This window comes from Xiphophorus hellerii, chromosome 20, assembly GCF_003331165.1.
Source record: "Xiphophorus hellerii strain 12219 chromosome 20, Xiphophorus_hellerii-4.1, whole genome shotgun sequence".
In the NCBI taxonomy this organism is placed as follows: domain Eukaryota; kingdom Metazoa; phylum Chordata; class Actinopteri; order Cyprinodontiformes; family Poeciliidae; genus Xiphophorus; species Xiphophorus hellerii.
The window spans coordinates 18172257-18185601 of NC_045691.1; the positions used below are offsets into that span (position 1 = coordinate 18172257).

The 13345-nt window shown below is 37.1% G+C and overlaps 1 protein-coding gene across 3 annotated transcripts in view; it reads left to right on the top strand.

Moving 5' to 3' along the window:
- Nucleotides 1–10059, top strand: part of srgap3 (SLIT-ROBO Rho GTPase activating protein 3) — a 69036-nt gene extending 58977 nt beyond the window's left edge. For all 3 annotated transcript variants that reach the window (XM_032549134.1, XM_032549135.1, XM_032549136.1), the window contains 6 exons: nucleotides 760–987; nucleotides 1149–1222; nucleotides 3460–3640; nucleotides 3744–3893; nucleotides 3986–4304; nucleotides 5247–10059. In XM_032549134.1, coding sequence (XP_032405025.1) covers nucleotides 760–987; nucleotides 1149–1222; nucleotides 3460–3640; nucleotides 3744–3893; nucleotides 3986–4304; nucleotides 5247–5693 — 1399 coding nt within the window. In that variant the 3' untranslated portion in view covers nucleotides 5694–10059. The remainder of the gene's footprint in view (nucleotides 1–759; nucleotides 988–1148; nucleotides 1223–3459; nucleotides 3641–3743; nucleotides 3894–3985; nucleotides 4305–5246) is intronic.
- Nucleotides 10060–13345: the final 3286 nt, after the last annotated feature.

A 13345-nucleotide genomic window follows, 5' to 3' on the forward strand; every position in this document is an offset into this window, starting at 1 on the left:
CATAGTCCCTACAGAGGATACGACATCGAATCTTGTACCTTATTTTGCATGCAAATGTAATTCTCCTCTGGGTTGAGCAAACACCAAATAGATTGCAAGTAAAGGAAGGAAAAGACCAGATATGCAATTTTACATGTGTTTGAGAAGTTATGTACAGATCTGAAAACTCATATCCTTCGGCTCGGTGTAATATTCCTCTAATAACAGATGTTATTAATGCTACCTTTACTTTCTGCCTGCAGATCAAAGACACAGACTTTATATTATGCTCTGTTGGAGCAATTCCAGCTGCACTGTTTCTGCCCACACTTAGCCTGCTAATAATGTTCAAAGACTGATTATGATTTCCTGTTGCTCCACTAAAAGATTTGGTTAAAAAGGGTTACTCTGTAGCATAAGCTGTATTAGTGGATTTCAATATGTTGGATGATTGCAAATGCTTTTAAAGCAAATGTCACGGCTGTGAAATGAAGCTTGTGAAACTGTGTTCCTTTGAAACAAAGTCCCATTGCAAGATTTATCTTTTATCACTGTCCCTTTCATAGAAAAGCTCTGATCTTTCCCAACAACTCCAAATAAAACATTATCCTCAATTTACAGACATTTCTTTCTTCTTTCACCAGATTTTTTCAACTGCTTTTTTGTCTCTCCAATTTCTCTTGCTATATGTTTAAAAAATAAAGTGCTGCTCTCTTCATCAATATCACAAATCAGCCATATACAGGCTGAATCAACAACCTCTGCTTTCTTGTTCCTCAGTCTTTCCCAGTACAGCGATGAAAACATGATGGATCCCTACAATTTAGCCATCTGCTTCGGCCCCACTCTGATGCCCATCCCGGACGGCCAGGATCCTGTGGCGTGTCAGGCACATGTCAACGAAGTCATCAAGACCATCATCATCAACCATGAAGTCATCTTCCCAAATCAGCGTGAGCTGGATGGGCCGGTCTACGAGAAGTGCATGACGGGTGGGGAAGAGTACTGGTGAGTGGTTCCCTTATCTGGGAATAAACTTAAGAAAATTAGAGTAGTTTTCCAATTCTCCTATTTGTCAGCAAGATTTATTATTTCAGTTTGTGCATGAAAATAGTTTTGGCTGTATAAGTTATTAGTGATGAAATTTCACTTCACATTTCTTTATGTAGTGACAGTCCCCACAGTGAACCAGGAACCATCGATGAAGTTGATAATGGAACTGAGCCACACACTAGTGATGAAGGTAAATACACTGTTGAGGTGTTAAATAGCAAGATGCATTATTATACGTGTATGCTTTCAGCTTTAATGGCATTTGAAACAAAAGCCTCTACAATACAATAAGCCGATCTCAGTCCCTAGACCTAAATCCAGTAGAAAACATGTGGAGTGAAGAACCATTGAGAGAAGGCCCTGTGACCATCTCACTGTCTGTTCCAAACCCATGAAATGCTGTAGAATCCTGAGTGCTGTATTTTTCATTTATTTTTTTTCAAATAACGGTTATACAAATGACTAACACTAGTAAATTTGCATTAAAAAAAAAGTAAAATAAAACATTAAACTACAAAATAAACAGTCAGATTCTTCCCGTGTGGCGCTCTGCGACTGCAATAAAAGATGAGTTTGTTATAATGCGTTTTACACATATTTACCAGTGGGGCCAATAAATGCGGGAGGCACTGTACAACATTTATTTTAGACAAGAGAACATCCTTACAGACTTTTTGGCTCAAAATACTTTAAAGTGTAGACAGGCTGGTTGTATCGACTATATTTCCACTCTTGAGTATGTGCAGTATGAGCTGCAGCAGCTTCTGAAGGCAAAAAGGCTTAGGTGATGTTTGAAGCTAAAGGCAACTTGAGTAAACAGTGCTGGCATGCAGTGTAGTGTTTTTGATCTGTGTTGCTGTGTGTATGTGAGCACGTGCCTCCCCCCTCTCTGCGCTGACTCTTTGTTCGGTGTTATTCAGCGATTCTCTCGGGACATTCTCCTTTGTATAGTGTTTCCTCGCTCGTCCTCTGAGCTTTGAATACATAACCGGGCCAGGCACAGGAGCCAAAGTGTTGCTTATACACTGAGGCATCTCTCCCGTGCTGTCTCTTAAAATTTCAGCTTTGTAGATGACTTGTTTTTTAGGGTGTTAGAAAGTGCTGACCCTATCTATTTTTTTTCTTGTTCTCACTTGAAAAAAGGAAGCAAAGCCTTTCTGGTTGCCCTTCATACGTAACAGTTTTTAGTGTCCTCTGGCACTAGCTCGTTTTTCATGAAAGCAAAACAGGCTCATGTTAATTGGGAGCGAATCCCCTGCAGTGATGAGGGTAGCATCTGTCTTTCAATTTAGGTTGCATTTGAACTATAGCTCTGTTCCATTTTGCCTCAAATGGCAGCTCAAACATCCATCTCTGGTGGGTTAAGAACATCAAACTTTCTGGGCGTTTTCTTTTTAAATTGTGTTTTTCCGCTGTTGAACAGTTAACTTTGACTGACCCCTGCTGGCCTGTTGGAAAACACTGCAGGGCACTTTTTTAGCTGAGATGTAAAAAAAAAGAATTTATTCAAAACATAATTTATTCACTTGTTTAATTTTTTTATTGAAAAAAATACAAAACAAGCATGTACTTGAAATGTCTATAGTGAAATAATTTTTAATTAAATTTTCATTTCATTGTAAACTTCAGCCAATTTTCAAAAGGTTTCTACTTAAGCACATAGATTATTATTCCCTCTGTGGATAAATTAACAGTGTAATTTTAAAAATAACATCAAAATAGGTACATATTTTCTGCAATTTGAAGTAAATTATGCAGCTTTTATCAGACTTTCTTATATTTGTAAAACAGTATAGACAGATATCTCAGTTAAAGGAACCTAAATGTGAAAAAATGCAAATTGCCATGTTCAGTAATTGTGGTCTGATAACTAAATTGCACACAAACTGAAGTGTAGAAAAATTTGGATATTGGTTACCAATGTCAGTGCTTTTGCAAACGTGTAACTATTTTATTACAGTCAATGCACCTCACTCCGCCATGGATTCTTCCTTTTTGGGATAGTAATAATCCAACTTCTCCTTATCTTCTTCAGCACAGTGGCCAGAGCATAAATGCCTCATGATAGGAGACACGAGTGCACAAAAGAAAAATAGAACAGTTGTGTTTTTGTCTTTGTTTGCATGGAAGACTTTGAAGAATAGATGTCCTGAACAAGCCATGATTTTCATTTTGAATTTATAAGTTGCTCATTGAGCAGTAAGAAGACTCTTGACTATGATAACAGAGCATGATTGGTTTGAAAGCAGAGAAAAGAACCAAAATGGGGCAGAACTATTTTACTTATTTATTATTTTAACAATTTATTTATTTTTTTAACAATTTTTGCCTGTTGGCTTAAAAAAAATAAGCCACTATGTCTCTAATCATGTGTTGCTTCATTTTCTGAAATATATCTTATGTAATTTTGCTCGCGTGTGTTTTCAGAGGTCGAACAAATTGAAGCCATTGCCAAGTTTGACTACACAGGACGCAGTCCCCGGGAGCTGTCCTTCAAGAAGGGAGCGTCTCTGCTTCTGTATCACAGGGCCTCTGAGGACTGGTGGGAGGGTCGTCACAACGGCGTGGACGGCCTCATCCCCCATCAGTATATTGTTGTGCAAGACTTGTACGTAACAATGTCATCAGTTTTAGTAGTGGCTATGTTTGAAAAGGGATTTTGCAGGGCCTTGATGGAGGTCCGCTGAATAGATCTGACTCTGCTGTTTCAGGGATGATGCCTTCTCCGATAATCTCAGCCAGAAAGCAGACAGTGAAGCCAGCAGTGGACCGTTACTGGAAGAGAAGGGTTCCTCCAAAAATGACATCCCATCGCCGTGTGAGCAGTCAGCAGATTACAACTTCGGAGGAGTCATGGGGAGGTGACAAAAATATAAAACCCACATTTTAAGTTCTAATGGTCTGAAATATGCTGCATTGTTTCTAATTGATTTGTCTGGCTTCTCCTCTCCAGGGTCAGGCTACGATCAGACGGCGCTGCGGTCCCGCGCCGTCGGAGCGGCGGTGCGGAGACCCACAGCCCAACCAGAGTACCTGACACTCCACCGCGTGCCGCTGCCTGTCCCAGCAGTCCTCATAAAATATCCATTAGCAAGGCTCGCATGGAAAGTCCAGAAAAAAGGCGACTTGGCACTTTTGGTAGTGCAGGCAGTATTAACTATCCAGATAGGAAGGCATATCCAGAGGGCCACCCACTGAGACCAGTGCCAGGGGCCACTCGCCACAGCAGCCTGGGGGACCACAAAACACTGGAGACCGAGGCTCTGGCTGAGGTCAGACATTTTTTACCTTATAGCAGCAAACTTTTATCTTCAGTAGCTTATTAGTATTTGTACATGACTTTAACAAATCAAAATCTGGAAGGATGGCATGCCCTCTTTACTCTGACACCCCTTACAAAGTCTGAGTGTACCAGTGGTCACCTAATTAGAAAAAGTCATTTAATCTGTGTATAATTTAATCTCAGTGTAAAACCAGCTGTTCTCTGAAGACCGGAGGTTTGTTAGAAAGCATGAATGAAGAAACAGTATCAGAAACGTAAAATGCAAATATACCCAGGCGCAGACCTCAGCCTAAACCAACAGACTGGACATGGAGGACATTAATCATAGAAGGGGCCCAAAATCACTTTGGAGGATTCGTAGAACAAACAAGTGGCCCTGAAAATTATTGTTGACAAAAGACTATAAGTCCCATTTGACGTCCAGCAGGACAAAAAGCCTAAGAGCCCATCCTGAACTGCAGTGACATAGTTTTGATCAAATCCAAATCCACATGTTACAATAGTCTAAATAAGTCCAAAACTACAGTTCAGACCAAAAGTTTGGACACACCTTCTCATTGAATTCAATGAGAAAGTGTGTCCAAATTTTTGGTCTGTACTGTAAATCCAGGGAAATATTTTCTATTGTATTTTCTCAAATGCTCTTCATCAGCACTGAGATTAAGCTTTTTTGAGTGAAATGTCTAAAATGTGTAAAAATAGTAGAAACTAACTCTTAAAGACTTTACACCTATAATTGATATCTTAAAAAAGAGAGATCAAGGGTTATGAATACTTTCCTGGACACTGTCGTAAATCGTAGCTTTTTAATATACGTAGTGTAATCTGTGAATATGATCTGCAGTTCATAAATTAAACTTAGCAGAGTCCTTCTGTTTTTAAGGTGCTTTAATACAGTCTTGAATATCAAATTCTGTCTGTATTTTTTCAGGACATTGAGAAGACCATGAGTACTGCACTACATGAGCTACGTGAGCTGGAGCGCCAGAACACCGTGAAGCAGGCCCCCGATGTGGTCCTGGACACCCTGGAGCCAATGAAGAACCCGGCAAGCTCAGAGCCCGGCAGTCCACTTCACACCATCATGATCCGTGACCCGGATGCAGCCATGCGGCGCAGCAGCAGCTCCACCTCTGAGATGATGACCACCTTCAAACCCGCCCTGTCTGCCCGGCTGGCCGGGGCTCAGCTGCGCCCCCCGGCCATGAGATCGGCACGCTCCGCTCCGACGCAGCACCGCTCGAGCAGCTCCAGCTCTTCAGGGGTTGGCAGTCCCGCCGTGACTCCCACTGAAAAACTGTTTCCCAGTAACAGCTCAGCTTCAGGGTCCAATGTGAATGTTTCAGGTGATGCCGGGGATAAGACTGGCAGCATGTAGCAGAGGTGGAATCTGTTGTAAAAGAGAGAAAAGATGATCGAAACAAGAAAATATTCCTTAAAGTAGAGACAAATATTGTCCTCACTGTACAGGAGTCTCCAGGTTGCCATGGTGACAAAGCAGCAGACGATGCTGTAGGGGTTTAATGTCATACAGCTCTTTGAAACTTGAGCTACTGTGTAAAAGACTATGTAAACTTCAGTTATACCTCAGCTTCAACAGAAATCTATGGCCATGCTCTCGTTTCAGAGATTTGTTGAAGGCCATTGAAGCAATACTTGAGTGAAAAAAAAAAAAAAAAGATTCCCACTCGTGACATCCAGTCCAGCTGATGTTTTCCATCTCTCCTGTATGAAAACGTCACGTGGACGAGTGTCAAACCACTAAAACACATCTTTTGTTTACCGTCCAGGGCTCAGACCTTATGGCCCTGCATACAGGTGCATCTTGATAAATTAGAATATCCTTAGAAAAGCAATTTATTTTAATAATCATTTCAAAAACTGAATCGTATTTATTCATTACACACAGAGGGATGAATTCATTACACACAGTTGTTTGTTTCTGTTCATTTCTTAACATGGTTGTGGCATACAGCCCAATGTTCAGTTTCTCACAAATTACAACATCACCTTTGGAAAAAATAAATTTAATCCAGAAATATTATCCTGATATAAAGTTAGTGAGTATTCATTTTGGATCCCTCATTCTTCTTTTGACTGTGTACTTGATATTCTTTGTAGTATTTGGGCCTGAAGAATTTGTTGGCTAATCAAGCAAATGGTGTCATGACCATTTGCTGCCACTTTTGGCAGGTGTCCAGTCCTGCTAGAATTTTAAATAATTAAATCTATAAAGTGTCTCAGCAGAGGGAAACATAAAGTGCTCCAAAATTTCCTGGGAAATGACTGTGCTGACTTTGACTCCGTTAAACAGAGTGGACCAACACTAGCATTTTCTACTTGTCATCACTGACTGACAAAACCTCACACTAGGCCTCAAATAACTTAGTACGTTTCCTTCCAGTACCTTTTCCTTTCACTTAACTTTCTAATAATATGCCTGGATACCTTTATCTTCTGTATTAATTAAATTGTATTGCATACCCTCCTTCTGAAGGGTGGCTGGACTGTCTGTTGCCAAACTGTCCAAGTTATCAATCTGAAGCTTGATTTTAAAAGATTTAACATATTGTTAAAATCCCTATATTAATATATAGCAATATTATATTATTGCTCTCATGTAATATTTATTTCTTTGAGAGACTAAATCTCCGGTTTTTGCTAGCTGTAAACCATAATTTTCAAACTGATCAAAAATGAACATTTCAAATTTATAACTTTGTGCTTAATGAATGTCTATTTCAATTCATTCAATTCTCGAATCAGATTAAAGTAATATATTTAATTTTCAGTTATGTTCGTAGTTATTGAGATGCACTTGTACAAACCTACCTAACATCATTATGTTTTCTGGTTTTAGTACAAGAACAATGTGACACCAGGATGATATTTATTTCTGCATGCATTGAAAGGAGAACAAAGGGCAAACTTTTAATGGAGCTTGTTAACCATTGTAGAAACTTCTATATATTAATCACTATGATGGAAAAAATGCAACAAGCTTAAAGTATCCAACATTTCTAGGGAAAAAAATGCCTTGTTATCTTTATGTGTTGGATTTAAAAATTGGCATGAGTGTGGCAACACTGCAGCAGATGAAGCATCTTGGCATGAAGAAACTTGACAAATCAGTGCCATGGTACTAGAGCAAAATATTTTCCCTCCATACTGCATGGTTAGACAGAGCAGACTGAACACGGCCCTGTCCACAGTTTGTTCTCATGTGCTGTATATGAAATGCAGAAAATGAACAAACCGCCTAATGACGGAATCCTGTAGGGAACTTGTACAGAATATAGAGCTAGTAATTTGTAAGTGTTTTATTGTGTACAGGTTAAAACAAAATAAAACAAAGATGGGTTGACCTGCGCTTAGATCTTAAAACACATTTGTATTATTTTCAGTAAATTACAAGGAAATTATTTGATAGTAAAATACAGTTTAGATCTTCTACAATGTACTCTGTAATTAGAGTGTGTTTGGAAATAGCATTAAAGCGCAAAGGCTGAATAAAGGATTTTTTTGTTTATGTTGCTTAAAATATTTTCTACCTTGACACCATTTTCATCTAGATTGTTTCATATTAAAGGCTTATTTTATTTTATTTTTTTAGTTACCACAGCTTTTTTAAAGTTCTTTTTCAAATTTACATTTCTACAGTAAAATCTAGTATGGAGGTCAGAATTTGCCAAAATTGTTTAAATAAATAAATCATTAAATTGTTACAGAATTGTATCACTAGTAAATTAAAAATGGAAAGAGCTACATTGATGATTTTAAACATGTGTAATTAAGAGTGTCCTAAATATATGTATTTTATAGAATAAAATAATAATTATCTCACTATTTATTGTTTTTTCATGGCTATTTGCTGTAATAGATCATGAATTTCTTTTATCTGTCAGTAGGTGGTCAGAGCCATTTTATCCTGTTAAACAAATTAAAACTGACTTACTCTGCAGGCTCACCAATCAAACGTGAGGTTTATATATATATATATGTGTGATTTTCTTTAAAATGGTATTTAATTTGGTATTAGTTACTGCCTTTTAAATATTTGTAGACACATTTATTCATGTATTACATGTATTCATTTCCAATGTTATTTTTTCAGCTATAACCTATATATTACAAAAACATCTGATGATTTATTTATTTACTACTTTATGACATTTTGGACCTCCATAATCCTGATAAATGTGAGAAGTTTCTATTTTTTTATAAGTAGCATAGTCTGGTGTTAGCAGACTATGCTATTTACTTCAAGCGTTGTGTTTATTTTTCCTGGCTGGCACAGTAATGCTCAGAGTTAACACCATTCCAATTTTTCTATTGCTGGATTTGATCCACGTCACAATATTTCAGTGTTTATATCTGCTCTAACTTCTGTCTTTTGACATATGTACTCCAGAGACCTTGTAACCTGCAACCCAAAGAGCCTGCTCAGTTCTGCATGTTTTGCGCTGTAATGTGGGGCTCATGATATCAGACTCAGTGACTGTGTCGTGGTGCCTTTTCATGGTGAAATGCACAGATTGAGTCCATCTGGACTTCCATAGATTTGGGTGATGATTAAGCCTAACTCACATCCTAAACTGGGTACTGATTTCACAGTTCGACCACAGATACACCATGCAGGCTGAAAATATTTGCTGGATGTAAAACTTCACGTTTCAACTCTCATAAAAGGATGCATTGGTGTTTCTGTGGCGTTGTTGTTGAGAAGAGTGATCTTCTAAAGCTAAAATCAATGGTGTTTCAAAGACATAAAGCGCCCTCTTCTGGTTCTTACTTCTTCTGGTATCACTCTGTGTAGTAAACCAGCTATCAATTCATCAAGGGCATGATGGGAATTATCTGAATCTAATATGACGCTTAAACTGATCCAATATGTTTTTACTGTTTTCATTTAATATTGTATTTCAGATCTTTTTAAATCCATGAGAAAGAAAAGTTCCATAAAGTATATGATTACATGAATGAAGCATATTTAACACTTTGTCTTTATTTATGTGTAAGTAGAACACATTTGAGTGCCTTTTGTGCACAATATAAATTTTTTTATTAGAATTCAGCTTTTTGTTCCTTTTTTTACTTTTATACTGTAATATGTTGCCTATTGGTTGCCATGTTATTTCAAAGTGATGTTTTCTTTTTGTCCTACTTTCTATTGCTACTCAGCTATCAAGCCACAATGAATCATGGAAGATTCATAAAAAAATGCTCATCTAGACTTGTGTGAATCCAGGGTAAGCTGAAAGAAAAATAACTGCTGTAAACATGAACTACCAGCAAAAGTTAAAAGATTCATCTTGAATGTTTCTTTTTTTCTACTATAATTTACTCTGTGATCTGGCTGTGCTGAAGTTGAGCCATTAGCTCCTGTCCTTTTAGAGATAAGTTGTTGTGGTGTTGTTGGCAACGGCTGAAACAGTTCAGACTTTTGTTGTGCGTTCGCTACAAGGCACCTGGTGCGCTTTCATTTTCCCTATACATGTGATGTGATGTACCTGTGGTTCAAAAAGATGGCATCAGAGTCAAAGAGCAGAGCGAGGCCCTGTCTGGGACTAGTGTGTGAATTACTGTCACACTGTTTTACCTTCTCCTTTACCTGTTTGTCTGGTGATGCTGTTTGTGGATGAGTGTCTGGTTGGTTGAAACCTGTAATGTAGTGTACTTGATCCCACTGACCGGATGTTGAAAACTCCTGTGTTGAAATAAAACCATAAACCTCTGTGATCTGCTTTCTGACTGAGGGGTTTTTGTGGATCTAGAAAATGAGTTGTGTGCCAAAAGTCCTAGTGCTTAAAAGTTATGTTCAGTTGTTAAACAAAAAAAAAATAAAAAATGTTCAAATTAATAAAGAAAAACAATTGAAAGGTACACAATATAGTTTCACCTTCTGAATTGAATTATTAAAACAAATTACTATATTTTATTGTACTACTAAGTCTAGTTTTCATCACTTTCACCACTAATATTTAGATTATGGCAAAGGTAAATTAATTATTTATTTAAGCTACATTAAATGGAAGTTAGATATAACTAACTTTGAAATGCCTTGCTGCTGAAATGTGCTATACAAATAAAATTTGATTGATTGATTGATTGATAAAGGTTTTTGAACCCTGGTGGATCTCACTTTAGTCATCTCTCCTAAATTAAGAATGGCCATTCACTCTTTTGACCATTTTAAATTCCTCCTTTTCAACAGTGGTCAAGAAAGACTTCAGCGTTCAAGTTTACAATCAGATTCGTAAAATGTGGCTTCCCTCATCATTCTTTACCCTAGATCTTGACGTTGATAGTGGGGACATTATCCTTTAAAAAGAGCAAAGTTGTGCCAGGTCTTTGGTAAAGTATCTGGGCAGACTTTTACATTTTCTTCCAAATTCATGTCTTTCCTCTAATTCTCTGTTTTGAATTCATGAGGAATGCTTTTAGTCAATTTTCCCATCTATTATTGTCTTTCTTAAAGCCTCTTTCAGGATAACATTTTTTAGTCTTGGTCTAATATCTGCAGGATCTCCCAGCTAACTCTACTGACATAGCTCTGTTTTCTTTTTTAATGTTATTAAGCTTTAATAAACTCTCATTAGAAATGCTTTTTGTTCTCCCTTTTCAAGCTTTGGGCTTCTGTGTAATGCTTCTCCTAAGTGAATACACATTGCAGCTGAAGATAGCACACAACCTGAATTCTTTATATAACTTAGGCAGAGAGGCATCTCCACAGCCCACATTTCCAAACTTATCTCTTTCACTGAACATGTGATTACAAGTAGCTTATTAAAAGTTTTTAAGTAAAGATCACATTTTTTTTTTATGTTGCCTCTGAAGAGTTTTGTGGCTTTAGTAAATTCAGACAAGTCAAACTTTTTAGTTTTTTTCATTCTCCTCTGATGTATTTTTAACATCACTCTAAAGAGAGATGAAACCACATTGCAAGTGTTTTTTTTGTTATTTTTTTTTAGAAACTGTGACCATTGTCTAAAATTCTCATTATATTTATGTTCAAAACTATGTTTTGCAGTTCATGCTTTGGCCACATGATGGAGAAACTGCAACAGAGTAACGGTTTGTGACTATCAGCATTAAACTGCTCGTCATTTTTCATTTTACTATTTAAAGGTTCACTAAAAATGAGGTGAATATGGCTATACCTTCAGTTTTGCAACAGCATTTGCATAAATTAACTGATTACATCTCTGTGTGGAATTGGCTTTCTAATCTATTGGAAAAGAGCCTCACACCAGCAGAGCAGGGCATAAACAAAATTCAATTTGTTCCACCTGAGAAACAGCTGCTCAACAGGAACATGTAAAACAAGCAGCTGGGTTCGCATTTTTCATCAGCCTGGAAGGTATTTTACTAACAGGCATGAAGGATCTTGCGCAATCACATTCCCAAAAGTCCTGTGCTGATGGGCTTCAAATACATGTGAAGTTACCATACTTATCAGGTCAAACCACATAGTGCAATACGATATCACTGGTCAATCTATCCGTCAAATTCTTATATTTTTTTTTGTGTTGTATTTATATTTACTTATATTCTTATATTCTATATTCTTATTCCTTGTTTCTTGCATAATTTAAGGTTTTTCTTGCATAATTTAAGGTTTTGGTTACTCACATTTGGTGTGTACCTTAGTATTTAATTTGTATTTTGTATTCTTTTGCACTTTTGCTTACTGTGTGTTAACTTTGTTTTTTGCCTGGGAGCTGCTGGTAACTTCAATTTCCTGAGGGAGTCTTCCCAAAGGATCAATAAAGTACAAGTCTAAGTCTAAGTCTAAGTTGTAGAGTCAGACTTTAATATTATATCAGAGTGTTAAAGAGGTTGCACTCACACACACAGATACACAGTTAAAACATTTCTTTGTTTTAACTGAAAAACAATAAAATCTACATTTTGTTTTTTTTTGTCAGATATTTCTAGACAGTGTTGTTACAGGTGTTCATCAACGAATTGTTGTGCTTTTCTATTAAAGTGGACCTGACTCAAAAGGCTCATTTTATAACAGAAACATACTGGCTTAGATAAACACTAGAAGAACTTATTGTGATGCAATTATTTTCACAAAAGTTTTTTCTGTTCATCCAGACAAAGCAAAACATAAGAAAAATAAGTTACATAAGTTCTCTCTGGTGGCTTAATTGAGAATATATTTCATTGTAATTAATGCACAAATGAAGGTTTGCACATCAATAACACTTTATCGCTTTCCAAGAGTCAAAGAACAGCAAAATTATTACAGCTTCTTGTTTGAGCCTTCAGCGTCTCTTTGTTCATCTCCGGTGTAAATATCTTGAGGACTAGTGTTAAACCTAGGAAGATTCGTTAGAAACCTTTATTATTAAGAGTTAAAATAATGCAATTAGTTCTCTAATGACTTAGAAACTGGTACTTTTTAGAAAACTATAGTTTTTTTTCAGTGTTTGGACTGAAATTACTTGTCTCTGGATCAAAGCAGAGACTCTCCAGATGATAGTCCAGACCAGATCAAAATACATTTCCAAGAAAAAAGTCAAAATAGGATTTTTCTCTCATGTTTAGCAGTCTCGGGGTATCAGACAAAGGTCTCAGTGGAATCCAGTCCAGCAGATGCTGCACTGAGACTAATGGACGTATCTTTGATGTGTTCAAATGTTAAACTTTTTTTTTTTTTCTGTTTGTGCGCATATTTGAATCAAATTGTGCCATGGCAATGCATTTAGCTGAATTCCATCAAAAGGTTTTCAAGGTCACAGAAGAATGGCAAAAGCTCCAAATTCTGTGGCATTTCCAGTCATGCCTGCATCTTTGAAGTGCTGTAGTGCAGCAGGGTCCTGTTCATATTGCATGCATAATAAATTAAGCTTGAGGACAGTAAGTCACAGACAAGTTGGCATGTGGCATCACTGTTGTGCAAACTTTTAGCCAGAGAAGGAAACATACAATATGCTGCAAGATGAGCTCAAATATTTATAGGGATTGAACTGCATGGAAGACATCCATGGTGTATAGGCAGCGCAGAATACATAAATACTG